This window comes from Pomacea canaliculata, linkage group LG1, assembly GCF_003073045.1.
Source record: "Pomacea canaliculata isolate SZHN2017 linkage group LG1, ASM307304v1, whole genome shotgun sequence".
NCBI classification, from domain to species: Eukaryota; Metazoa; Mollusca; class Gastropoda; order Architaenioglossa; family Ampullariidae; genus Pomacea; species Pomacea canaliculata.
The window spans coordinates 11202632-11227919 of NC_037590.1; the positions used below are offsets into that span (position 1 = coordinate 11202632).

A 25288-nucleotide genomic window follows, 5' to 3' on the forward strand; every position below is an offset into this window, starting at 1 on the left:
GGCTAAGCCAATCATCATTCCAGAAAATTCTTATATGCGTTAAACGTCAGTAGAAAGGCTACAATAGAGAAACGTGTTTCTCTACGTGTAATCGTCATTTCCGGTAGCGTAAATGGCCGCTTCCTACTATCGAAAAACTGTGAACTTGCTACAAACTCTCGGAAAGACATGAACGTGTGCATTAGTTTTTCATTTTTTGTGAGTATGGTTACAAACACCAAAACCCTACTCCGTGCAAAATTTATAGTAGATATACATTTCAGTTTAGCAATCCTTTAGTTTGAATTTTGCGTTTGCTATCCACTTAAACAGAGTTCCGATTGTATACTTCAGTGTAGTGGCAGCTCAACTTATTTGTCTCACTGCGTTTGTTTTTCTCTCTTACACATATCCCGAACATTGACAGATTTGTCTCACGTGCGAAACAGCCGACGTATATAAGATGTCCTAAGTCCTTTAGGATGCAGCAGATCTTATGTCAATGAATATTAATTTGTACCGCCTGTAGATGATTTTTCTAAAATGCAAAATAAAGGAATCTGGCGTTTGCATTTGAATGAAACTGTTAGTAAAATAAAGTTATCTTGTACAGCAGTTTACATGTTACCCTTGTCACTTTATTGTCAAATTCATGTATGTTCAGAGGATACTGAAAGGAAGACATGTAAAGGTTGACTTTTGTCCTCCTTCAACGAACGCTCTCATGTCGTCTGCTTTTCTTCTTGTCGATTTTTTTGCTGCTCCTTACTAGATGCAATTGACTTTGTGATCTCTTTCTCTCTTTCTGAATGTGAGGTAGTACTAGTAGGTCATCACTATGCAGTGCTGGTGTTAGTAACAGTATATATATATAGAAACACATCATACTCCACATTATATACAGGCTGTCTATTTATGGCCTCATAAAGAGCAGAGCAGTATGCCTCCAAATAATGTGCAGTGATTAGTGCTATCTTTTTCTTTCAGCACCAACAAAGTATGAACACACAAATACACATGTTAATATCAGGGCTTCTGCTAAGGCAAAATTCTTTGGGGTCCCAGGGACCCCATCTTCAGATTTTTAAGGGGTCCCTGTTCTTCGCCCAAATTTAAAGGGGACCCCATTGACGAAAATTGAAGGGGTCCTCCGAACTTTTAATGCGTACTGTACACAATTTTTTGCATAAGCAGAAGCCCTGAATATAATGAATGACTTTCATTCATCTCAAATTCTAAAGTAGTATATTTTATATTTTAAAAAAACCTTTCAATTATTCAGGTCATGGAATTTTGAAGACACATCATTTGGAATAGAGAGGGTGCTGGAAGATCTTTGATAATGGCTGAGGCAAAACAAGGAACGGAAAAGAAGATAGTAAAGAAGACACCTCATGATTTTATCTTTGGAAAATTCCTTGGAGAAGGCTCATTTTCAACAGTATGTATACTTCCTTTTGTTCTTAATCATGCTTTAAAGGAATATGTTTTAGTTTTTATGTTTTTTAATTTTTTTTTAATGACACTCGTGATTTTCTTATTTGTTGTTGTCTTTTGATTTTACTTCAAAAATCACTTTCACAATTTTATAAACTAGTTAATACAGAATTTCTCCTCTATCTCTCTTATTTCTAAATGCTTCTTTTTGATGACAAGGTGGCATAACATTCTTCTAGGTGTGTCTTGTCTTTTCACACAAAACAGTAAGAATAAAAATGTAGCTGCAGCATAATTATGAAATATTTCTTTCAGGTTACATTGGCTAAAGAAGTGAGCACAGGCAAAGAATTTGCAAGTGAGAAACGAGACTTTGTCACTTGTTTAGTAATAGGAATGTATATAATCTATTGTGTCATAAAAAGAACACATTGAATGAGACATCCTTACAGATTACAACGGGGAAAAGACACTCACACAGATGTTTGTGAGCATGGAAGGGGTTGTCAGAGGCATACACACACAGTAAAGAATAATAAATGCTTTGCTTTATTACCTTTCTATGGATTTATGCAGATTAAACAAAGCTGATCTAATTAGTGAGGAGACCTTGCACACTGTAAAAAGAAACAAAATGGAAAAAATAGAAAATGAAACAAAACCTAGACTGGAAAACAAAACCTAAGTTTTGAACTTCCATTGTGATTTAACTCATTTACTAGCTGCCTACAAGATTGCAGCTAATATTACATGGGGATCAGGGAGGTCTTTCTTTTATGACTGCTAGATTTCATTATCAGTCTTGATTAGCTGTAGGAGTACCTGGCAGTATTACTAACTCTTGCTAGGTTTTTCAGTTCTCAGGAACATGTTACATGTTCACAAAAATACAGAAGGCATCTCTGATTTGTGATCACATATGACAAAGGGCAGAAACTGAAAGCTTATATGTGTATTTATAATAGTCATTTCTATCAACACAGTAAAAGTCTGTAACAAGCAGCACCTCATCAGGGAAAGGAAGAGTGAATATGCCATGCGAGAGAAAGCTGTCCTTACCATGGTTAATCATCCATTCATCATAAAGCTCTTCTACACATTCCAGGATGTTGAACGTTTATGTATCCTTTTGCCTATACAAAACTCTTTTAATGAATTCTTATTTCTCTTTTTGGCTGTTTTTTTTATGTTTGCACATTTTCTTCGATCTGTATTAATAGTACCTTGACAAGCAATAATAGATTTTGTTTTAGAGTATACCAGCAAAAAAGACTTGTCTCATTATTTAAAGAAACTGTCATCCTTTGATCTTCCTTGTTCCCGTTTCTACGCAGCAGAAATAGTAGAGGCATTGGATTACTTACAAAATGTTGGCATTATCCACAGGTTTGTATATAAAAATAATGGGATAGTATTATAAGCTACACAACAATAGAGCACTGGTATTTTCCATGTCTTGAGCATAAAAATCAGAAGCATAGTATTAATATCTACAACCGTTTGATATTTGTTAATGTCACTTTTGTTAAAGTTATACAAAGATAAAGAGAGTACCTTTCTTTTTCTGATGCTTCAGAACAAATGAACAATAATTTCTCATAAACAGGTTTTTCTTTTGCTTGAAAATGATAGCTAAAGCTTCTGTTAAAAGACCTAAAATTTAGCCTACATACTAACCATAATAACCAAAATTATGTTGAATCTTACAGTGATCAAGTTTTTCTCACAGGAACCTCATAAAATGTCCAAAATATACCAAATCATTAAATGATAAGATTGATTTTTTAAAAATACATTTTTCTTAATTCTCATGCAGGGATCTGAAACCTGAAAACATTCTTTTGAGAGAAAGTATGCACATCATGATAACTGATTTTGGGTCTGCCAAAATCCTCAAGAATGATGTTGTTGATGGAGAAGGCGGAGGTTTGTGCCCTTTTGTTGTTGTTACACTATGTTTTGATATATTTATCTGGGTTTGACAGACTTGTTTCAAATAAGCAACAACCGATATAAATGTCATTCTACTAGTTTGCAATGAGAACCAAACCACCGTGAGATGATAATAGATAATACTTAAAGGTATAGTGTGCAATAAGGTTAGGTCTGTTTTTGACTTTCTTGCCTTGTAGAAAATCCCAAGGGGAATGGAGATGGTGGAAGACGAAAATCATTTGTTGGAACAGCACAGTATGTAACACCTGAAGTCCTTGCGAGCAATAAAGTCTATTTTAGGTAAGTTAACTTTGATCATGTGGTGTAAGCATTTCAAGGGGTGAAATCTATTTTGGATGTACAGTTCTTGGTTTTCTAACAAATACAACATGGGCATTAGTTTTGGTTTTTTTTTCAATTCATGAACAATAAAGACTTAAAATGATGGTATACTTGCTAAAGCTTTTGCCAATCTATTTTGAGTAAATCAGAAATAGATACAGAGCTTTTACCTATTGGTCAGTTATGCAAGTATTGTTTAGATTTTTTTTTATTTGTTGTGGAACATAACTTATATTTTATGATACCTCTTGGCCTCTACCCCTTCTCTATTCATTACAACTAATGCATATGCTTATTGGTTTTCTCTACAGCTCTGATCTTTGGGCCTTAGGATGCATCATTTATGAGTTCTTGGCAGGAAAACCACCCTTTTATGAAAAGTTAGTTGATTTCAGTAGATTATTAACATTTTTTGCTTCTATTTATTTACTATTTTAAATGTTTTCTTAATGAATAGGATTTGTACATGTACAAAGAAAGAAAAAAAGAGAAAGAATTATTATACATAATTATCCTAAAAATTAGGATTTATATATAATAGTGCATTTTCCCACATGGATGCAAACTCAGTGCATTTTACAATAAATAAGGGGAAGTAGATTATGATGCTGTATGAAAGAGATAGGCATCATAATTAGGCCTACATCTTTTTGTTGATTTTTCGAGAGCATCAACAGTATTGATAGATCCAAATTGCTATACATCCTTTTAAAAAAGGGTGTCCATGGAAGAATGTTTTAAGCACTACATAATATGTATAAAAATGTGATAGCGGCTGTTAAGGTTGGATCTCAAATAACTGACTACTTTGATTGTATATCCAGTGTCAAACAAGGGTGTGTATTAAGCCCTTTACTTTTTTCTATATTTCTATCTGAGCTTTGGTCAGACCTAACATTATGTGGTGTACATGGTATTGATGTCCTGGCATTCCACTTGGGATCTCTCTTTTGATGTATGCTGATGACATTGCTATTGTTGCTGATTCCAATTGCAATTCATGAGATCCAACTTTGTGTGTGTGTGTATAGGTAATGCAGATGCACACATATTTGGGACATGAGAGAAAATAGTAAATATATCAGTTAAACAAAAACCAAAGATATGAATCTGAAAAAAAAAAATTAGAAAAAAGTAACTGCAGATCAGCTCTGTTCTGCATGTTGAGTCTTTTCAGTTTTGCATTTGTGCTCTATAATTTATAATATGTTTGTTTAAGGCTTATGAATTGTACTGATTTTCAGAAGCGAATACAAGACATTTAAAAGAATCTGCAGCCTTCAGTATGATATACCAGCTTGTCTCAACACAACAGCACAAGATCTTGTCTCAAAACTATTGGTATTAAAATTTTCAGCACTGATTATTAGATTTTACTTTTTTTGAATTACAAAATTGTTTTCAAATAGCAAGGTAGAGTTCACTGCATGCTATTGACTGACTGTTCTGTGCTAGCATTGATGCATGAAATAGTATTTTTCTTCACTGAACTGCCAACATTATCATTGATACCACTTAATAATGCTAATAATAACAATGAATTCTATAGCACCCTTCCCCATCATCAAGGCAGGCTCAAAGCGCTCTAGAAAAAAAAACCCCGATAATATTTACTTCTAGAAGTATTTGTCAGTTCTGGAACCAAAGTATGAGTTATCACCAAGCAGACAAGAAAATCTGCGGAGCAATAAACCCATTTCTCATCAGGGGTATAGTCAATGTCCTTGCACACTTGCAAATTCGAGGGCAGTCCGGTGGTGTAACGTTTAGCACCTGTCACCAATACAGTGAAGATTTCTGTCCTGGGTTCAGCTCTCATCTTGGGAATGCTGTTTTTTCTCTGCATGTGACATCTGTTTCCAGGGCTGGCTGCCTTGCCACAATATAGCCTTAGTTGCTGGCTTGCCATAAAACTCCAATTCATCCCCTCTTCCTTGCAATTTCTAAAAAATAATAGTAATAATCATCAGTGTGCTTGCATAGTCTGGCTCCCCAGCTAAAACCAGGCTCACACTTAAGAAAATTATGACTAAATTCAGTGTTCATAGGGAAGCAACCACTTCTTTAATAACTTTAATAAATGTTTTAAAATACTGTTCACTGAATCTTTTTATTTAATGTCCATTATAATAGCATCAGTTTATTTAATCTCCTTGTGCACTCACAAATTTCACTTTACAGAGTAATGGAATTTTATTTGTCTGATCCTTACCAGGTTCTGGAGCCTGAGGAACGTTTAGGCTCTAAAGACATGGGAGAATTACGGGCTCATCCATTTTTTGAGGGCATTGTGTGGGAGGGTCTTCCTGAGCAGCAAGCACCCCAGTTGCTGCCTTATCTTCCAGCCACTGAAACGAACCCAGAGATGTGGAGCAGTCAATCCAGAGTAGGCTTTGCTAGTAGACACTAAAAAGAAAAGCTGGACGTGAAAGTTTCATGATAGATATGCCTGTAATACAAATCAAAAATTACTTGAGCCTTTATGAGAAAGAAGTTTGTTAAAATACAAAATATGTGTTGATGAAAAATGCTGTTGTACTAACACAGCAATTTTAAGTTATGATCTTATCATTGTGTACTATTAAATTTCAGTAAGAACTTTAGGAGGGTTAATTATCTCATGCAGTAAGACGGTGTATAGTGTTAGTCTGATGGTGCTGTTGATGTGTCTTTGTGTGTGTGAACAAAGGAGAAAGAGCACATGTTCTTTACGCTGCAGAGGAGACCATTACCTGTAAAAATATTTTATCTGGCTTTATTTCAGACAGGCCTTGATGATCAGCGTTTGGCAGAGATAATTATTGGCAATGATAACATACATGAAAAAGTAATCCCACAAGAACAAAAGTGAGAGTTACCAAAGTCTTTTGTCTCATTTTTCTCCCAACTTGGTGCTTAGTTCTTATTACACATTATTACTACTTTTACACAGTAAGTTGCACTATTGCAGGCAACAAAATGAAAGCAATCAATTTGTAAATCATTTTGCACATTTTCATTAAAAAAAATTTTTTTTTTTTTTGCATCAAAGCCAAGATTAAACTCATAAAAGGATGTATAAACTGTTCATTGTTCATTATCAATCAGAACCAAAAAAGAAAAAAAATGTGTTAAAATTATTGTCACAAATATCCAGTGCACCCTGAGGCTGAAAAGTTTTTAAGAAGTTTCAGACTGAGTTTTTATCTTCACACAAGTGTGATTACATATTTTGCAACTCAGTAAAGTGTAGCTGTGTTTTCCGCTATAAATACTGCACACACACACACAAAAATAAATAAATATCTTGTTTGTAAAATCAAGAGTGTTTTTTTTTTTTATATCTCGCATTTTGACATAAGTTGACAGCAGCATTAGTTTTGTTAAATATGCAAGTTTATGACATTTGGACAAAGTGATTTTAACTGGAGGTCACATATCTGTGTAATTAACTCTTGTAGCACACAATACTTTTAACATTGAGCTTATTTTCTTAATTTGGCTGCCTTGTTCTATAGATTGAATAATTGACTTTACACTTTTTGAAAAAATGTCAGGTTTTACAATTAGTTTGTTTTTTTTTAATTTGCAGGCATACATATTTTTATCATTGTTGGTTCACTGGACTTAAATAGTTTTTGTTATTTTTGTTTCTGTCAAAGAGTAAACCTCAACAGTAGTTGGAAAACTAGAAAAATAGAATTTGATTTTCTTTTGAAAAATTAATTTTAATCAGTTGTTTTAAGCATTTGCATTTATGTAATGCCTCATATACTTCCTATCAGTTGAAGCTTAACATCATTTTTTTTAATTTTACTTAAATAAATTTGAGCAGTGAAACAATTTTAAGAAAAGACAATGCTTTTAATTTGGAATTTGTGTAAAACTGGAAAGAACAAACAGTGATTGAATAAGAGTCCTGAAAAATATTAAAGCATGCTCTGTGTATTTTAATCGGAAAGTTGATAATTATTTTTAATTAATAATTTAGTCAGAAAATTGATGAATAGATAATTTGTCAAGCAATTGGGAATAATGATTAGCTGGTACAATGATGGTTACAGGCATTTGGAATAGATTTGTTATAGAAGTTAAAAGGAAAATAAAGTGATGTAATGAAGTTACAGAGATAATCATTGATATTTTATTCTGAGCCGAATAAGAGAAAGAAAAAACTGATATTGAATACCATTAACATTCTGGAAAAATATCTAATGATCTGACAGATTCAGAAATATTTGGGGGGATTAAGACATTGATGAACTGTGATATAAATGTTTTGCAGTGATGAGGTGAATAATGAAGATCATCAAAGGCGGTTGCAAGAGCAGGCAGTCAACAATGAGTTCCATGAATTTGTGCAGGGCAACCTCATTATCAAGCAAGGCAAAGTGTTGAAGAGAAGAGTGTGTATATTTTGCTTTTAAAATAGAGTGTGTTTATACATGTATGCATGTTCAGATGAGGATTCTTGCACATGTGTATGCCTTTAGCCATCTAAAAATATTCAGATTTAAGCAGAACAGTGATGAGAAGTGTACTGTGCATAGCAACATTGTTGACCATTTAAATTTTAATGTTTCACACTTTTTATTTCCTTGGATTTCTTTGTATTTAGCTCATGAATTTCTAAACGCTGCACAAAGAACAAAAACACAAAGTGAAAAGCAGTAATTGTTGTTGGTTAGCAAATGACCCAGCCAGACTGTTTTCTTATTATTTATGAATTTGTCGATTTTTCTGGAATAGCATGATGGTTTGGTAACATGAAAACTGCTTTAAATGATGAAAAATATGGTTGAAAGACATGACTGCTTAATTCTCTCCCTTTATTTTAAATATTGCTATTGCCAGCTCATCAACGTTTACTTAAATACATGAGAGGTATCATTGTGATCTTAATGTATAGTTATGTACTTGAACTGCTTGTGAAAAGATGCTAAGGTGGTTTGGTTAAATAATAGCATTGTCTTTCACTGCATTTAATGACATAATATATATAGCTGTTTTGTAAAATACTCTTGTTTGTTTTTCAGGGTTTGTTTGCTCGAAAAAGAATGCTGTTGCTGACAGAGGGGCCACACCTGTATTATGTGGACTACGCCAATAAAGTGCTTAAAGGAGAAATTCCTTGGTGAGAATAAGATCATTTTAGCATTAAAATTTAATTATGCCTCCAAGGTAGTAACACTCTGTAGTGTTAGTTTCTTTCTGATGTAGAGTATAAATATCTCTAAGAAGAACAAAGGTCACCCAAATCTGCCGGCATTGGCAACACATCATAAATGAACCAGAATATGCATAGGATGATTGCATTCCATCAAAATGCTATGCTATTTATGCTAAGGCCCCTGCTGAAACAGTGCCTGGCATTTTTTTTTGTCTGATATTTCAGGGTTTCAGGGAGTTAAAATGGTGGTAGTTACACTTTCTTCAGCTGTGGCTCATATTTGGTTATACCTGCCATCTTGCTTCCAGTTTACTTTGCCTAATGGAACCTAGAAGGACATGTGAAGTTGTCTTTGGATAACAGTAATGGCGGAGTGCATGACATGATCACCATAAATGCGAACCTTCTTATAAGAGGGCCATGACCAGGAAAGGCAAGGTAGGAAGTGGTAGGAAAATCTCCTGCATTATTACATCTAATGTCTCTGGAGACCACAACTGACCGTTCCATTTTTGCAACCAGCATTTTGATTCTGTAAATGACATCAAGCTTGAATGCGAACAGTGCAGATCAGACTGAGACCAATTATAGATAACAGGAGTGGCAATATGCTTCACTGGTATGGTAACAACTGTAATACAGCAGCAATGTCAATAATACTAATAGGTGGAGTGCTTGTGCGAATTTTGGGGATGAATTTCAGTTTGCTGGGTGCTGTTTACAGTCATCTGGAGATTGGAGGATGGTGAACTCCCTGACTGCATGAGGAAGTCAGCTGAAAGTATTGTTAAACTGCTCACAGCACAGCTCTACGTATAGAAGCTTGTTGCAGTTGACAAAGTACTCAGAGCTAATGCTGAAATTGAGTAGCTGAGATCTTAAGAAATGCTGGAGAAATGAAAGAATGGGACGAAAAATCCGACATTATGCTGCTCAACAGTCTAAATTGCAGGACTATAAGATTTTTAGCCACAGTGTCCTGTCAACTGACAGGAAAATCAGTCTTTACATTAGGTCATCACTTTGTAACCCCGGTGGAAGTTGTGTCTCACCATGCTGCTGCTGCCAAAGCAGTGTGGTCATAAATCCAATTGCATAGCCCAAATCACTTGTGTCCATATTGTGATTCACAAGCAGTTCTGTTTACATCAACGACCAGTTAACATGCTTCTGAGGTCTACAATCACAAAAGGGTATTTCCATATTTTGCCTATGTTTGACTTCAGTGGAACAGATGATTAGAATTGCTTTCTGAACAGCCCTATTTGTACATTTCTGGAAGCCGTCAGAAATTCTTTTTTTTTGTGTGTGCTCAAAATAGAGGTAACTAGGACAACAATTTGGATTTTCACAAATGAGCAAGAAGTGATCCAGGATTCTCCCTGGCTCTTTTTTGGTAGTAGTCAATACAGCATGTTTCACTTCCTGTATAGATGTTGTCAAATATATGTAACACATATTCTTTCAGATCAAAACTAACCTCACTCTCCCACACATACTAAGTAACAGTGACTCCTGCCAAGGTAATTAAAAATTATAAATTCACACTACTAAAGGTGCAAAAAGAAAGTCACTTATTGCAGTTACAGTGATAAGGAATAAAAAGTTTCAGTTTATTTTTTTAGGATAAACAGTGAGAGCTCAAGGACAGAAAACATTTGTGAATGTGTGCATTCATGTAGTGACTGCAGTTCAAGCATGAAGCTTTACTTACTACAGTTAGGATAATTGCTAATAACTTTGGATCAGGCGTATACAATATGATGCAAGCTGCTTTTGTCCTTCACTGATAAACTGTTGTAAAAACAGATAACAGAACACTCTCTGTATGGGATCTATAAAATAGCTGAAGAAAAATCTATGGGACACAGAGAAAGACTTCAGCTTCTGAAGAAGGAAGAGGCATTGTTGAGCTTTCTTTGTGACAACCTGAGTATTGGTATGCCAGTGAAATCAGTGCCCAGGTATTAAAATGTATTGACAATTTTCACTTCCTCTTCATGGGTGATAGTTATGGGTTGGGAGAATTCCAACGGAAATTTAAACAATCTATTTGGTCTTACATAAGTTCTAAGAATTTGTCATCGCACCAGGCAATAAATCATTCAAGGCTACATAATGGGTCTCGACTGGTCTACTAATAAGAGAGAGTAGGGCAGTGTCATGAGAGAATGTGATGAGATGTGGTTACTGTGACAGCTGTTGGTATGCAGAATAAAAATTTGGATAAAAAAAACAGCCTTGGGGTGAGCCAGTGTTTGTTATGTTGGAGTCAGAAAATAGTGCCATGGACAAGTACTCGCTGCAGCCTGTTAACCAGACAGTGACTGATTCATGACATTAGCTGATGGTCAAGGGAAAACTTAGAAATAAATCTTCTAGCTAGAAGGTATTGTTGGATGGTGTTGAAAACCAATGAGAAATTAGTAAACAGCAGCCTTGCATGGGCATGTGGTTTCTTCAGGTGTTTGTTAAGAGTATAAAGGCTAAAGAGTTTGGCATCATCAACATTTCTTTTGGACTGGTATGCAGATTGCAGTGGGTGAAGACATCAGTGGCATTTGATGATTCTTGCTGAAACAACTCTGCAACTTTTTTTAAAAAAGCAATTTCAACCTTCTTGATGGAATAAGGAGAATTGAGCACATCTTTAATCTTTGCAGATAAGTTATGTGTCTTGAACAGAGTAAAGAAAGCTTTAAAAGCATTAGGCAGGGCCAGACTGTCAGTGCCTGATGCAGATTTTAGCTTCCAAGCCTTAATCCGATCTTCAACACTAGCCATATTCTTGAGCCCTGCCAAGCTGCACGAATGTTATCTGTACCAAACTAAGGCTCTATTCTTATACTGCACCTTGGCTAGATGAATAGCATTGCAGACATCTCTGTTTACCAGCTTCTTGCTGTGGGCAGAACATGTGAAGAACAGACTTTATTCGGCACTGCTTTTAAGCTCTTGATTACCCAGTGTTTGTTGTTCGGGTAAAGCACAAACTGTTTTGATGGAATGTTATAATCTACACTAAAGAGACAAATGAAGAGGTGGTGTCATTTGTCAGCATCCTTCTTAGATTGCTCACATAGCTGCAGGGATATGGAACCAGAGGCAACAGACGGCTGGGTTACAGACTTGCAAGTCAAAGACAGCACATCCTGGCTAAAAGCACTGAGTCAAGTTGGAAGGCTATTCGTAGTGGGACTTCACAGGGAAGTGTTCTAGGTCTTGCTTTGTAACATGTTGAAAGTAGTAAAAGGCTAATCTATATGTTTTTGGACGATACAAAGGTCTTTGTCAAGGTTAACTCAGTAAAGGATGCTTCAGGTGGACTGCATATCCTTCAGGGGTCATCTGAGGTTTGGCAGCTTCCATTTAATCCCATCAAATGTAAGAGTATGGCACATAACATCATTTCGGACCTGAAACACCCTCTCCACACTAGCTTCCAGCTGTTGCCCTCAGGCAGGCGCTATAAGGTACCACGCATAAGGAAAGCTGCCTACCAGAGGTCCTTCGTGCCAGCAGCCATCACCATCCTAAATAAAGGCACAAGGACTCAGGAGGAATCAAACAGAGACTGAAGAAGAGTGAGTGCTGACATCTATTGTCAGCCATCACCTCGTGTGTCATTCTTGTCAATGACATTTTCTGGACGCAGCCGCTAAAGTTGAAGAAAAAATGAACAAATAGCAAAATAAACAACTGATCAATGCGTACATCTACGGTGTCACCGATCACCGCAACTAAAAAATATATCCATGGTATTCATATTGCCATGGCATAGCGTCGCACGAACTGTTTCATCCTACACTTTGTGCGAGTTTGTTGCCTGTCTCGCGGTAAGTCGCTGCGATCTGCGCGGTTTCGGACACGATAGGGACTGTCATTCTGGTACTGTCATCTGACACCACAGACACTGTTACTTCTGGCACCACAGGCATTGTCACAAGAGTTCTGTGTGAGGTTTGGAAGAGTAGCATACCACCCTGGCGTTTCCTCTTCACTGTCGTCATCCTGAAGGTATGGCGCCTCCCGCAGTTGAATGTCCTTTATCTTGGAGTATACCAAATGATCGTCTAGGTACACAAGAAGGACTGAAATTAAACAGTTCGGCATGGTGTCTGCATTAACCTCTGGAAAGTGGCTGGTGTGGACGTCAGACCCATTGGCATCCTGGAACGGGCGTGTTGCCAGCGGCCCTAGCCAGTCCTTGTTGACAATGTCTTCTCAAGATGAGCTTCATGCACGGCTGCCTGTACTGCTGCGCCACATCTGCGGTATCCATTATCCGATCAAGGACGTTCTTCCCTAGTAGAAGCGACACGCGCCTCCTGCGCTCACTTGTGACCACATCGACCAGGTCCTTGACCACCAGGATAGAACGTCCTCAGACGCTGCCGTAAACATGTCCACCACCGCCACTCCTGAGTTGTTTTAGCTGTAAGTCCTGTATGTGCCCTCGTGCCCACTCGTCAGTGACCGTCGTTACCTCACTGCCGGTGTCGAGCAACGCCATCACTCAACTGCCATAAATGACAACCTCCGCCGTCGACACTTTCCAGTCAGGCCAGCTACACTTTATTTCCCTGTCATCCTGTTACGGACGACGGGGCAGTCACTTTCCCTGACCGGTCGGGCTGCAGTCCTCCGAGATGGTGTCAATCGCCGCACTTCGACGCTCTGCGCCGCCTTCTACCTCGCCTGCTTAAATTCTGGAGCTTCGCGGCGTATTCGTCGACCACCTCATCACGTTGCTGTGGCACTGATGTCGACATCTTTCCGTTCGCCGTACGCCTCCACTAGGACACCCAAGATCTTTCTCGGCGTATCTCTTGCGTCATGCGGAAGCATCATAACTCGACGTCTGGCAGGTCCCTCCAGCGAGCTCAAGATGTAACCACGAGCCGCATTCTGACACATCGGGTTTATGGCGAGAGCTAACTCGACCTCTGTTTCAATCTCGTCGACACTCGTTGGTCCACCGGCAAACTACTGAAAGCGGACTAACTAGTATGCTCGTAGAGCCTCTGCCCACCCAACGGATAGCATCATGGTCCTCTCTATGTACTAATCTTCTGTCGTGGGCTTCTGCCCGTGATGAACAAATGTTTCTTTTTGTTCAGCAGTGCTTTTAGGCCCTTGGTCACCCAAAGTTTGTTGTTAGGATAAACATACACTGCCTTGATGGACTGGTGCAATCAACACTATTTTACTCCTCACTTTTACTCCTAACTGTTTGTTAAATGTCTGTATGGGTATGTGAGCAAAGACAAATTTCTGTCCTCCTGGGCAGACAATAAAGTCTGTTTTGATTTTTTGATTTGATTTGATTAAGCCACTGTAATAACCAGTTCTTTTACCACATAAGAAGCAGTCAGTGTGGGATTACTATTGAAGAAACTACATGCAAGAAGGCTTAAGAATCTACATATTCTTATCACTGAATTTCTCAAAACACTGTAAAAATGAACAAATCTAACCAGCTGATTGGTCTCATTGAGCACTGTTGACTATGCTGACAAATAGTTGTTCTGTCCCTTTATATGCTGCTTGAGAATGTGCGGAGTAGAGCTACAAAGTACCAGAGGCTTCAGGTCATCAGTCTCTGCCTGCCAAAGCCCATCATTGAAGAACAGCTTGGACTATTTGCTTTTGATTGATGGTCCCACTTTTCTTGCTCATTTCTGAATAAGATCTCAATGGTAGGGAAGTGTTTCTTCTTTCTTCTTCTTCTATTCACTCCCAATGGAGCATAGAGCCGAAAGTACACCACTCCATCGGATCCGGTTCTGGGCATCCCTGTCCAGTAAGGACCATGTCACACCAGCTGACTCTACCTTGCTGTGGACTGATCTCCATGTTTGTCTGGGTCCCCCAACCCTGCGCCCCCCCTCTGGGTGCCAGCCCAGAGCTTGTCTCGTTAAGGAAGTGTTTGCTGTCAGCATATAACCTTAACATGCCCTAGACTTTCTGCAAGTGCATACTTGTAACCTAACCTAAACTTTACTGCATTTCAGGTCAAGTGATCTTCGACCAGAGGCACAGAACTTCAGAATTTTCTTTGTACACACAGTAAGTAGACAGTGTTGAGGTTCAGGAAATTGAAAGAGAAATGGCTGAGGATGTTTTCAGTTAGAAATAATATTTTAAAGTGTGATTTATTAAAATATGAAAATAGGATTTATTTTGTAACTGGCAATCTTTCATCCAGTCTGCATGTACTTGTTTAAAAAGGCATTTTTTTTTTTAGGCTTCTGGATTGTAGTCTAAGTGCATAGTCATGATGAATATGTGATTAGTTTGTATGGAATTATGCTTTTCCATAGAATGATTGGACTTGCATTTTGTTGTTAGTGAGAGTGTCTGTATCAGAGGATGTAATTACTACTTTAAAGCTTGAGCATGCAGGCTTTTTCTTTCCCCCCACCCATCATTCATGCTGGCAAATAAATGATCAGCGTTTTAGTTGCCCAGCATGTTCTTTATTTTCGAAAGGGGTTAGTTTTTCCTTTGCACAACTGTAAAGTCACCTTCTTTACCATCATTTCTTTTACGCAGCCCAACAGAACATACTACTTGGAGAGTCGCGAGTCTGATGCACATGACTGGGTTAAAAAAATAAATGAGGTGTGGCAACATTACTTTGGCAACAGTCAGTAATGGTTCTGGCTTGTCTTCCTCTTCTCTACCGTCCATGCATATTTGTGGTCTGAGGAGAAAAAGACAGTGAAAACCACTAATCCTTCATTACAGTGTCACTTTAGACTGTTACCATGTTCTTTAAGCGTATGTGTCTGCATGTGTGCATGCCTGTATGGGTGCAGGTGTTCACATTTATGCCTACATGTGTAATTGCAAAGGTGATCAAGTGAATAATTAATGCCCAGATAACCACAGGGCATACAAAAGTAGAAATATTTATACTACACTGTTTTTTCCCTTTTGATTTGGTACTTTAAGTATCGTTTGTAAATGCATGAAGTATTTGCAAATCTAGATGCATGAGATGTTTATTTGGAAGTTCTGTACAGGTTTATACTGTTTAAAATATTGGAAAGTTTAGCTGTTTCTGTATATTTATAGACAAGCTCATTAAGGCTCAGAAGTTATTCTATCTCTATGTTTGTTTCTTGTTTACCAGTTGCATGTCCCTCAAACTGTGATCATCTTTATGGATAATAAACAGTAGAACAAGGATGTTTGGACACAATGGGCGTTAAAACCCTTGTTTGTGTGTTTGTATGCAATTGTTTAATTATGGCTATCTTGTGCTGCCTTTTTTGCTGCTCATTTTTCTATCTCCGTTTTTGAACACTTCCATTTGAGAAGTAAACATTAGTGTTTAAGAAAAATCGTCATGTTTTATTTTCAAAGTTCTTTATAAATGTCTGCACTACAATATTGCAGGTGAAAAGTGAATTATATGGTGAATTAGAAATTATTACTCCATAAATTGCATTGTAGACCATACAAGCATGTCTTAACTTTGTTTTGATAAAGGAGGATGAGTATTTGGTCATGCTTTAAGCCTTCTTTTTCCACACTGTGCTGCTTATTATTAAGGTTCTGCACTGTTTAAGGCATTATAAATGCATGTACATTTAAAGGGATCAACAGGTACCACTTGAAAACAATAGGTACTCTCACCACATTGGATAGCTAAAAAGCCTTAAATCAGTGTCCCTACCACCAGAGTTCTTCAAGGAGAACTGGTTTGATAAAGCAAAAAATGTTTTATGGATGCTACACAATAAAAGTACTACTTTACGCCTCATTCTCTCCCAGCCTGAAAATTCCTTCAACATGAGTATGCTGAGTATTATATTTCTCCCCTAACCCCCTTTTTGCAATTTATGTTGCAGTAATAATGCTATTTTTTAGTTTTACATCACCTTGATGGGGAAGAGATGCAGTTGATAATGCTCTGTTCTTAAGATTTTGGGGAGCTAAGGTTTGTATCCTGCTGCATATGCATTCAACTTTCTGTCAGCTCCATATTTTATTATGGTGATCTGCAAATCTACCATTTCACACTTTAGAACTAAAGTATTTTAGCTTGTTGTGTCTCCTTTGTTAAATGCCGCTTCTGGCAAAGGCAAACATTATGCAAAGAGTCATTTATTTTTCTGTGGGCGTGGGTGGATGTATTTGAAAGAGTGAGCTTGCGTATGTAGAGATTGTTGTATATATGTTCATACTTTTGTGATTGTTATCTTTTTATCATAACTTATGCCTTCCAAGTAAATTTGATTGAAGAAGACCTGTTTTAACAGAAAAAGGAGGTTGCTCAGTGGCCTATCCATTTTATATACTGTTTGATTTCATTTTATAGCTGTTGAGGTGGCGGATTGACACTTTTTTTGTAATTACTTTTATCGCTTTCTGACAGCCTAAGTGAAGATTAGAAGGGATAATAGTAATCATTGTCATGAAGACGTTCCACTCTAGTGCTGCATTTTTTCTGATATTTTAAGTTGGCATGTACATTTGAAAATTAATCTCTTCTGTGACTATCATAAGTCATGGGAAAAGTCCCAGCTGATTATGGCATTTTTAAAATTTAGCAGTTACTTTAGAGTAAAATTGCCTGTCTTTGTTGTTTCTGTAAAGGTTAGTGTTTTGTACACTTTACACTTTAAATACAAGATCACTTTCATTGAGGTCATTGATTAAAAATGTGTCCTTTGTTACTTTTTTGCCAAAGACCTTTCAGTTGAGTTTGTCTCCATTTACAGTTTTAAACAATACCACCACAGAATTATTCCATTTGTCAAATTGAAATAAATAGTGCAGCACTTATTTCATAGACCAACTATACCATCGATAACCTTCCTGTTAACACTGCTTTCATTAACCTGTTGGCATCATCTTTACTGACAAGGATGCCTGTGTTTTGTTTTGTTAATAAATGTTGACATAAATTTTGCTTGCAAGTTGCTTTTTTTAAACTCTCTTTTAATGGGCTACTCTTTAACTGATTTTTTAACTTGTTGCAGTAAACACTAAACACATCTTTGTTAACAGTTACATTTTTTTAATTTCTTCAAACAGGAGACTTCTTTAATAAAGGTGGACAAAAGATTTAGTTCACAGCTGGAATTAGAATGTACAAATTATACACTCCTAAGCAGTTTTCAGATATCAAATGTCGAGGGTCAGACCGACCTGCTATCAGCCTATTCCCTCTATATAAGTAAGATTCCTTTACTGCCACCATGTAAAAATGTGTGCTCTGTGGTTAAGAGTGCTTTAGTCATACTATATATACAAGGACCTGCAATGTAGAATATTTTATTCGGTTATAATTTAAGAAAAGAATGCATGAAGGAATGAATCCAATAAATTTGTATTTAAATATTTTATGCGTGTACTAAGACTAATTTTGAACCAGAATTATTTCTAATCATTGAGGTATTAGATTTATTTGGACAGAAAGTTTTCTTTTATTCCTTTGTGTCGTAAAGCAGTTTGGTTTTAAAGATTATATGAAATGAATAAAAGAACTTGAACATGCATTTGAAAGCTACAATTAAAAATCATTATATTCAGATATGTTGAATAACTTCTGCATCTGCATGATTAGTGTTAAAAAAAAGTTATCAGCAAAAATGGCCTGAATTTATTGTACTAGATTAAGTTTAAGAGAAGCAGCAGTTATTTATGAATAATATTCTCTTGAACATGTGTTGTAGTTAAGCTGCTCTTATTCAGCTAAAGTTTGTCTCATGGCTTATGTAACATGATATTGATTTTGTTACAGTGTTTGTTTTTTCTGTTGTTTATGACAAACTAATTGAGTCTTATCAGACGTAGTCTACCTTAAGGTTACTAAACAATAGACTACAAGTGTGATACATAATTGCAGTTAAAGCTGCATATATGAGTTGGGGTCAACATTAGTAATAATTTATACTAAGCAATTTGTGAAAAAAAGTTTTTGTAAGAAGGGACAATTTGAATTTGTAGCATGCATTATAAAAGACCTGTTTAAAAGCTGGTCATGTAGATTATTGCATGCACTAGCAAAAGATATCCCATAAAGTGACAAGATTATAGTAAAAAATAGTACATTTCCGTGGCTGTTGATCTAAAGTATCAAAGTCAAAGCACTTGTTATGCAAGCAGTGTAAGCTATGAATAAATGTAAACATGTCATATAAACTAAAGATGTGGGACCATTTGGAGAAGGGTATATGCTTTTCAACCCCGTGTAGTGTTCTTTGAAAAGATGGATAACTTTTTTTTTTAATGTGTTAGTAGGTAATTGTTTTGTTTACTGAAATATGAAAATCCTTCCCAAATAAAAAAAAAGGACCTGCTTGGTAGTCTTTTCATAGAGTAATAAATGTCAGATATAAAAATATTATTTGATAATTGTCACTATTATAACAATTACTATTATAACCAAAGGTCATCAGCTAAAGTCACCATTTAGAGCTAGTGTAAGTGCATTAACAGGATCTACCTAAGTTAGTAAAGCACTAGTCAGAAACATATGATAATGTCAATAACAGTAAATAATGGATTAAAAATGTATTCAATATTAAGAGTTTTCATTTTATAGATCTTAAATGCAGCAGGTTTGGCTACCCTTATTAAAATATTACAAGAACATACAAAATTACAAAACACTTTTTTTAAACAGTTATATATTTCACACAAGAAACATTGGAATACAGATGAAAACGTTTTTTTCATTGGTATAATCTTAAGAAAATTTGCTCTTAGGCATCAAGTTTCAAAACATATGCACAGTACTACTACTGAAGAACAAATCTGAAGCATGGAACAATTCATAAGCACATCCAAACAAGAAGAGAACAGTGGACAAGTCTTGCATGTTGTCAAGATCCTTATATGTTGCATAGCCCTCAGCAAGTGAATGACAGCATTGTCAGTGGTGTAATGCCATTCCCTAGGTTTACTGACCATCTACAGATCAAGGGATAAATCAGAAAGGTCCCAAGACAGTCCTATCCACTCATGCACACTGTGACTGCTGTGGTTCTTGATAAAATGATAAGCTGCCTCTGACCTGCAGATGCTGCTCCATGAAGAGCAATTATCAGTTTCATCATATACATTGCAAGAGACTAAGTGTAGACTCGAGATGAAGGCACACACTTCCCATTTTGCTTGCGCCAGTTTTTCACCATTTATTTTTAAAAGCTATATGCTGAGAAATTGAGTCTTAAAACCAACCCATGTATCAGATAACTTCGTTTTACCTGCATGATTTTTACTTACGGTAGAATTGTAATATCTACCAGTTTGTTTTTTTATAGCCTTTAGAAAACTCAAACGAGACCATTCTATGTTTGATGTGTATACTGCATGGCCTTTGCATAGGCATGCACATGCGTGGTAGTGTATATTGCACAGGCATTCAATGGCTGTATGCTGTGTAAGAGGTCCTAACTTTCAAGAAATAATTTTATTACAAAACAGAACAGCATATTAGGGTAATGCATATCCACTTTCCCAAGAAAAAGATGGAATTGACGGGGGAAAAAGAGAGAAGTCTCAAATGTGATAAACCAAAAAATTCAAACCAAGAAATTACAAAGCCTAAAAATGTCCTGTCATGTATCACTCACAAATGCAAATTGAATGAAGCATCTTCAAACTTTTCTTTTCTTCCAACAACTTAAGTTATTAGGAAAAAGTCATTTTAATATTTGAATTTGCTGTTCTGATTTGTATACAGGCAGTTGACTACTGAAATTCACAAAAGCCTTTTTGTAAACACTTCTCTCTTTGCACGTACACTCTCTCTCTCTCTCTCGCAGAGTATGCTATAAGTGAAAATTGTTACTATCTACCATAAAGGGGTTGAAACTGTGCAGACAACATGAACTACATGAATTTACACCAACACTGATAGAGATTAACTCCAATGGTCTATAACATCTCCATATTTGTGTAGTTTACAATAAAATCAATATAATCAAAGATGAATCATAAGCTTTCATCAGTCAACAGTGCTAAATCTTTTGATGGAGGTTAACAAGCTAAAGCATACATTCTCTTCCTTCCCTCTCCTAAACCATGCCCTTAAATTTTAAAGCACCCACAAAACAGTAGTTCAAGTAATTTGTTTTTAACTTACACATTCTAATAAAACAAGATGGAAGGGGGCAATATGACAACCATAAAAAAGTAAAGCATAACTATCTGCTCTCCCTGCACAAAATGTCAGTCTGAGGCCACGGCTAACATTAAAACAAAAATTCTTGCATGACTGAATACTTCAAAATTAAGTTAAAATATATTTATAAAATGTAAAAATAAAATAGGGGTAGTAGAATTTTCTGTTAAGCATGTGTTGCGATAAATTATTCACAAAAGAACACATTACAGTCTGGTGGTAACAGCAAACATTTTATACAAACATGTATTGGATAAACAACACTTACAGCCTCAATGTTACCTGCAGCAGAGAAATTTACAATTTACACACTGTTTTGAAAGTAAATGCACACATTACACAACTCGTCTATCTGAAGCATAAACTAAAGAAAAAAATTCACAACTCCAATATTCCCTCTTTAAACACCAACATTTGTTTTTCTCTTGTAAAAGAGGTGAAGGTGGGGTGATAGGTGGGAACAATTACACAGTCTGTTTTTTACACTGTATGATTTAAAATGAAAGCTGAACAAGAGGAAAATAAACGACAAGTTACTATGGAAAGGATCTCTTCCAGCCACCTTAAACAGGTGGAGACAACTGCAGTTTCACTTTTAAGGTGCGTTAGTTTCAAGTCCATTACTATTCCATAACAATAGGTATTAAAATAGGGTATTTTCCCCACTATAAGAAAGGTTTAAATAAAAAGTGATGCTTTCATTTTTTTCCTTTATTATCAGATGGCACCTTAAAAAAAAGCCCAGGTCCAAATTTATTTTGAAAGAAATGTAAATCACGGCTTGAACAAAAAATCAAATTATCTGGAAACCATAAAGCAAAGGCTTATTTCAAAAACCCAATAACTGGGTCAGTCGTTGACGATGTGAGATTTCTCTCTCCTTTCTCTCACATGCGTGAACCTTTCAGCTGCAAAACCTGCAAAGAATAAAGAAAGTCCTGAAAACACTCTATTACTACATATGTTTTCTCTCTTTTAATGCTAATAAAAAGGTGCTTTTACCCTGGTGCAACAATACAAACATACTGCCCAGACTGCAATGAAACAGATGTCATTGAAGATTAAGTTCTCAATACTCCTGAAGCTTACAAAAATATTCATGAAAAATGTAGTTTCGATAAATGAGTGAATAAAGACCACAATTATCTCTGTAGGAAAATAAATATCTGAAACTAGTCAAATTAGGACCAAAACAATTCTAGTGTTCCCAAGTTGTATGCTTCAAGTAAGTGCATGATGGATTATATATCTGCATTCTTAAGAACAGAAGAGTAAAAGTGCTTTGCCTGATGGTCACAGATGTATTTCTGGATTGGAACAGATTGAAAATGTTTATTTTTACCTGGTTTCTGCATTCTTCTTTGCTTTGTTAATATCATGCTATGCTATATGTGATTATATTAATAGTCACTATGTCATAATGATGAAGTGGTAACATTAAAGGTATCAAGCTTTTCTCTCTCACAAGAATGTATAGAAATCAAATGTACAGGTACATAAATAGGCAAAAAGGGGAAAAAACCTGCTATACATACCCATGATAAAGTGCCAGTTACAGAAAACCTTTTAAAAAAAGTCTTTCAAAGCATATAAAGTATGAAACTCATTAGCGGACATGATGCTCACCTTAGCTCTATCTGAATGTTCGTTGTCAGGGCCGTTGACTAAGCTGGGACACTCTTTGGACACCACACACAAAAACTCTGCATGGTCCTCAGAACCATAGTTGTATTGTGAACCAATGTTCACCAGCTAGCAAAATCAAGAATAATATGGCTATAGATGAAACTGATGATAATGGAGCATTTCTGCCTCATGCACTATGGTGTTTCACACAGAACTCTAATGAAAGCTTCTGACTTCCTTTCACCAAGTTAAACTTGTAGTTTTCTCTTAATCATCATTTATTTCATTATGTAAACAGAAAAAAACTCCGCCTGGAAACCACTCATGTAACCTGCTGGTCCCAAGCCTGAATGAAGGAGGAGGGTTGGGCGTGGGGCTAGCAACCCCACCCTGTAAAAAAATAAAACGCTACAGAAACCGCAAACACATTAACTGTACTTTTGTGGTGTGTGGTTGCGGCCTTATGCTCCACTGGGGGTGAATAGGAACAAAAAGAAGAAAAAAACACAAAAAACTGAACAACCTTGACAGCTTACTGATTAACCAAAGATACACATTATTACACATTAAACAATGGTTGATAAATGTCCTTCCTGACTTCATCTCAAACTATCACCCAAAATGACATGATTTAAGGATGACAATACCAATAAAAATCAAAGAATAAGTTCTCTGTCACCCCAAACACAGTCAACTTTGAATTCTTTTAAACATTTTATGATGATAACTTTATAAGCAAATCTATGACGGCTACCAAAAGAACTCAATGAAGACAGAAAACATTTTATTTTGTAATAAAATATTTTTAGTTTTAAAACTATATAAATGAACTTAGATGCCATGTTTTTAAAATCACTTTTTCAAGGCTGGTTTGAATACAATTAAAAAATGCAAACAAATGCATGATTACCTGCTCAAATTTCCAGCCATCTGACATGGTTGACACCATCTGTGTAAGTTCCTCTTCTGAGCACTGCAGAACTCTATATACATTCTTCATGTATGTCTGAGAAAATGACGAAAAAGCCATTATAATAAACTGTATTATAGCATTGTTTTCCAGTTTAGGACAATACAAAAAAATGAAAGTCCCTGAAAAGAAAAAAGACCAAGAAACAAATAAAATTAATAATAAACAATTACAAAATTAGTTATCTCTTTGCAAAACATTTTATTTGTACTTTGGAAATGACTGCCATTTTGGGTACACCTTCAAAATGTCCCATCACATGCAGAAAAAAAGAAGATATTGAAAAATGTATAAAACACTATTTCTGGGCACACATTAATGCTCATATACAAATATCCATGTATCCTCTCTCCCCCTCTCTCTCAGAGTAAAAGATATATCAGCTGACTATTACCTGGTTCTGCTTTGCGTCACGTTCTTTGATGCGGTCTTTAACAAGTTTGATGAGTTCTGTAATGTTGTAAAATTCTGCTTCTTCTAAAATACCTGACAAACACACAATTAAAATATTGAAGATAGTTTGAAATTATGTTATCTATTGGAAAATGGAAAAATTCAAATCAGTTTGTAACCAACCATGTTATTCTCTTGTAACATGTTGGTTGCCAGTAGATGAAATACAAATAAAGTCTCACCTTCTTCTGCCAAGTCTTTGTTGATTACCAGTTTGCCATGTCGTAAGTAGTTGAGCACTGGCCCAAAATATGTTGGATCTCTGTCAATTAGATATGCACCTCCTCCATCCTAATGATTTCAGTATAAAGCGATATCAAATGAGAAACACAAGTAATCAAATAGAGTAAAATCAAACTACTAACAATTTAATAGGAATTAAACATCAAATTCAGTGTTAGAAATATGCTAAACTCACAGCACAAATTTACATAATACTGATGAAATTGGTAAGCTATGGCTACCTACATTGTATTTAAAAGGTTTTGAAAAACGTATCAATTATGAACAGTCTTTATGTGCTTGATAAGAATGCTGCGCAATCACCTAACATTATCTCTATTCAATACATTCAACCAACCCTACATCATTATTATCCCTTGCACTTGCCTCATGGTTTAAGCTCATTCCATTGCGTGTAGTCACGCAAATGCATTGCATGTTTGGTTAAGTAGTCGGTTCAATATAAATAAAAGAGACTACTGGTTTTCTCCTCCTTTCATATATGGTTATTTACGTCTGTTAACTGTGAACAATGATTATCCAACTTTTCCAAACAGAAACCGTGATTAATTTTAAAAGAAGACGAAAGTGTTACTCGACTGTAACGGATAGGACGAAACTGTGTTAGTAATATACTTACTCTATCTGTGTTAAGATCTGGACCTTCTTGGATGAGCCTGAATAAAAATGATTTGGGATCTCTTCCAAGAGTTGTACGAGTTGTCAAGAACGTTGTTCCTCCGACGTTCAATTTCACCCATTCATTTTTGGCTTTTCGTTCGCTCGTCATTTCGTCACAAGTTGCACTGTTCACTTCCATATTTTCTGAATCATTTTCACATACCCCGTTCCTCTTTGCCATTGATTGAAAAACGAATAAAATATAGACTTATATACAGACGTCTTTCACGCAGTGAAACGTGAATAATGATAACAGGACAATGTTGAAAGCTATGCACAACTTTCAAGTCAATGTATGTTCAAGTTGGCATCTTCGAAGCTTAGTTACTCTCGAGAGTTATCGTTTCAT

General features: G+C 36.0%; 2 protein-coding genes across 3 annotated transcripts; one reads left to right on the forward strand and one right to left on the reverse strand.

Annotated features, from left to right (window-relative positions):
• Positions 1–62: 62 nt before the first annotated feature.
• Positions 63–18601, forward strand: LOC112575444 (3-phosphoinositide-dependent protein kinase 1-like). 2 transcript variants are annotated; one of them, XR_003101647.1, is made up of 16 exons: positions 63–198; positions 1262–1420; positions 1732–1774; positions 2400–2537; positions 2658–2802; positions 3233–3342; positions 3549–3651; positions 4005–4073; positions 4938–5034; positions 5909–6079; positions 6458–6540; positions 7958–8078; positions 8709–8806; positions 9068–9280; positions 14857–14911; positions 15398–15479. XR_003101647.1 is itself a non-coding variant. In XM_025257322.1 (15 exons), the coding sequence occupies exons 2-15, from the start codon at positions 1322–1324 to the stop codon at positions 15497–15499; spliced, it is 1434 nt and encodes a 477-aa protein (XP_025113107.1). In that variant the 5' UTR covers positions 63–198; positions 1262–1321; the 3' UTR covers positions 15500–18601. The 2 variants fall into 2 exon arrangements, 1 of the variants encoding a protein (XP_025113107.1); XM_025257322.1 differs by lacking the exon at positions 9068–9280 and having other exon boundaries at positions 15398–18601.
• An 870-nt stretch (positions 18602–19471) lies between these two features.
• Positions 19472–25281, reverse strand: LOC112575455 (BTB/POZ domain-containing protein KCTD5-like). The gene is made up of 6 exons (XM_025257335.1): positions 24899–25281; positions 24219–24327; positions 23978–24069; positions 23524–23619; positions 22614–22739; positions 19472–21904 (listed from the first exon to the last, which is right to left on the reverse strand). Exons 1-6 carry the CDS (start codon positions 25118–25120, stop codon positions 21875–21877), a joined length of 675 nt encoding a protein of 224 aa, XP_025113120.1. The 5' UTR covers positions 25121–25281; the 3' UTR covers positions 19472–21874.
• Between the last annotated feature and the right edge of the window lie 7 nt (positions 25282–25288).

Bases quoted from the DNA above. Each gene is read 5' to 3' on its own strand.
- LOC112575444 (XM_025257322.1), top strand. From the start codon at position 1,322: ATGGCTGAGGCAAAACAAGGAACGGAAAAGAAGATAGTAAAGAAGACA. The intron at 1,775-2,399 runs GTGAGAAACGAG...CTATCAACACAG, and splicing joins CACAGGCAAAGAATTTGCAA to TAAAAGTCTGTAACAAGCAG. The intron at 6,080-6,457 runs GTAGGCTTTGCT...GCTTTATTTCAG, and splicing joins TGTGGAGCAGTCAATCCAGA to ACAGGCCTTGATGATCAGCG.
- LOC112575455 (XM_025257335.1), bottom strand. From the start codon at position 25,120: ATGGCAAAGAGGAACGGGGTATGTGAAAATGATTCAGAAAATATGGAA. The intron at 24,070-24,218 runs GTGAGACTTTAT...TGTGTTTGTCAG, and splicing joins CAAAGACTTGGCAGAAGAAG to GTATTTTAGAAGAAGCAGAA. The intron at 23,620-23,977 runs GTAATAGTCAGC...TCATTTTCTCAG, and splicing joins GTGACGCAAAGCAGAACCAG to ACATACATGAAGAATGTATA.